This window comes from Amblyraja radiata, chromosome 28, assembly GCF_010909765.2.
Source record: "Amblyraja radiata isolate CabotCenter1 chromosome 28, sAmbRad1.1.pri, whole genome shotgun sequence".
NCBI lineage: Eukaryota > Metazoa > Chordata > Chondrichthyes > Rajiformes > Rajidae > Amblyraja > Amblyraja radiata.
Window position 1 is genome coordinate 34,026,605 of NC_045983.1, and position 2,491 is coordinate 34,029,095.

General features: G+C 45.2%; 1 protein-coding gene across 1 annotated transcript; it reads right to left on the reverse strand.

The window, feature by feature from the left end:
- Window positions 1-264: 264 nt before the first annotated feature.
- Window positions 265-1,474, reverse strand: LOC116989213 (gap junction Cx32.7 protein-like). The gene has a single exon (XM_033046436.1). It carries the CDS (start codon window positions 1,472-1,474, stop codon window positions 395-397), a length of 1,080 nt encoding a protein of 359 aa, XP_032902327.1. The 3' UTR covers window positions 265-394.
- Between the last annotated feature and the right edge of the window lie 1,017 nt (window positions 1,475-2,491).

A 2,491-nucleotide genomic window follows, 5' to 3' on the forward strand; every position in this document is an offset into this window, starting at 1 on the left:
CATGAAATGAGGACTTCATTATTTTTTTCCCAGAAGATCATTCTATCAATTAATTTCCTGCTCTTTGGAATTCCTTATGCAATTTGACTAAAAAGTCGTATGTGTGGGAATGAACTGCAGATGCTGGTTTAAACCGAAGATAGACACAAAATGCTGGAGTAACTCAGCTAGACAGGCAGCATCTCTGGAGAGAAGGAATGGGTGACGTTTCAGTCTGAAGAAGGGTCCCGACCCGAAATGTCACCTATCCTTGTACTCCAGAGATGCTGCCTGACCCGCTGAGTTACTCCAGCACTCTGAGTTCTTTTGTGTTCACATGTCCTTTTAAGTTGTTGTACTTCCACCATACTTTTTGTGCTTGCGTTGAACGTGAAGAAGTGTAATCTGTGGCGTTTTAAATCCAAACCTTCTTGCTTTTAGCGGATCTGTTTAGGTTTGCGCGCTGCAACTTTATATGTTCCTTCCCGTCAAAACTTCTTCGAGTTTTCTCTATAGATTCAGATTCCATTGAAATGGAGGCCTGGTGCGGCAGGTACACTGGCCGGTGTTGCAGTAGTTCTGCCGACGACTTCAACATCAAATTGTCGTAGAACGATTTCTTCAGCGCCAAGAGCAGGGGGTTTTGCCGTGGACATTGGCTCCGTCCTCTCCCTTGTCTCTTCTTGCAGCAAGGTGAACAGGTTTTGCACAAGACACGAGCTATGTAGACCCAGCCCAAGTAGTGCAGCTCCACTATGTTCAGCAGAAAGCAGGCCAGACTCACGCAAAACATAAAGTTTAAGAAAATAGTCTTTTCCGTCGCCCTTGATACGAAACAGTCGGTTTTGGTCGGACAAGGATAGGTCCAACATACAAACAAACAAGGCACATTGAATCCATATAGATAGTACTGTCCCAATAAGAATATTATCTCCATAACAGCTCTCAGCATGACGTGGATGATATAGACGGATAGAACCTTGTTTGAAAGATAGATGGGATCGCCACTTTTATTACTCTTGATGCCTTCCATTTCATATTCCCCGTATCTTCCATCGAGTCCCGCCTCCCCAGGGTTGACGGCTTCTGAACTCTGCGCCAGGATTTCATCCTCTAGGAGGGGCCCACCAGGTGTGGGGTCGCTTGGCGACTCCTGCTGATGCCCCTTGTTCATTTCGTACTGTTCGTCCTTTGCTATTTTGTGGAGGAGGTAGACAATGTAGAAGATGGAGGGGGTGGACACCAGCACGATCTGGAAGACCCAGAACCTGAGGTGAGAGATGGGGGCGAAGGTGTTGTAGCAAACGTTGTTACAGCCGGGCTGGCGAGTGTTGCAGGTGAACTTGGACTGTTCATCACTGTAGACCGCGTCACCGACCAGCGTCACCAGCAGAATGCGGAATATCAACAACACCGTCAGCCAGATCTTCCCAATCACTGTAGAATGGTTCTGTACTTCCGACAGGAGTCGGCCAAGCAGTGACCAGTCACCCATTGTTTATCTGTGGGAGCAGAAAAAAATCATAAAGTCACAAGACATTTTGGTTTAGTTATGTTAAGTTAAGTTTAGTTAAGGTTAGTTAGGTTTAGTTAAGGTTAGTTTAGTTTAGTTAAGTTGAGTTAAGTTTAATTTAGTTGTTAAGTTTAGTTTAGTTCAGTTTAATTTAGTTTAGCTTAGTTAAGTTTAGTTACGGTTAGTTAAGTTTAGTTTAGTTAAGTTTAATTTAGCTTAGTTTTGTTTAGAGATACAGCGTGGAAACAGGCCCTTCAGCCCACCAAGTCCACACCGACCAGTGATCACCCCGCACACTAACACTATCCTACACACACTGGGGACAATTTACGATCTTTACCAAAGCCAATTAACCTGCAAACCTGCACGTAATTGAAGTGTGGGAGGAAACTGGAGCACCCGGAGAAAACCCACACCTAGATCACGGGGAGAACGTGCAAACTCCATACAGACAGCACCTGAAGTCAGGATTGAACCCGTGTCTCTGGCGCTGTAAGGCAGCAACTACACCATTGCGCCACCGTGCCATTCACATTGGAGCAGAATTAGGCCATTCAGCCCGTGAGGAGAATCTTCTCCACAGGCCAACAATGGACCATTGTGGGCTCCACCCAACCTTGATCATCTGGCTGGCTTTGATTTGTTCTTTTCATGCCTTTCATTAATTTGTTCTTAATATATTTTCATGTCTCTAGTTTTACGCTCCCTTAACTCTCAGTCCGAAGAAACTTCTCAACCCAAAACGTCACCTATTCCTTTTTTCTCCAGGGATGCTGTCTGGCCCGTTGAGTTACTCCAGCATTTTGTGGCTGTCTTCGTGTAAACCAGCATCTGTAGTTCCTTCCTACATAGATAAATTGGGAAGATTGAATCAACATTAAAGTTGCTAAAGAGAAACAAGGAACTACATATGCCATGCGCCCAGCGGCTCAGGCAGCATCTCTGGAGAACATGGATAGGTGACGATTCGAACAGTCTGAAGAAGGGACCCGACACAAA

Coding starts and splice junctions, on each gene's coding strand:
- LOC116989213 (XM_033046436.1), bottom strand. CDS start 1,474: ATGGGTGACTGGTCACTGCTTGGCCGACTCCTGTCGGAAGTACAGAAC.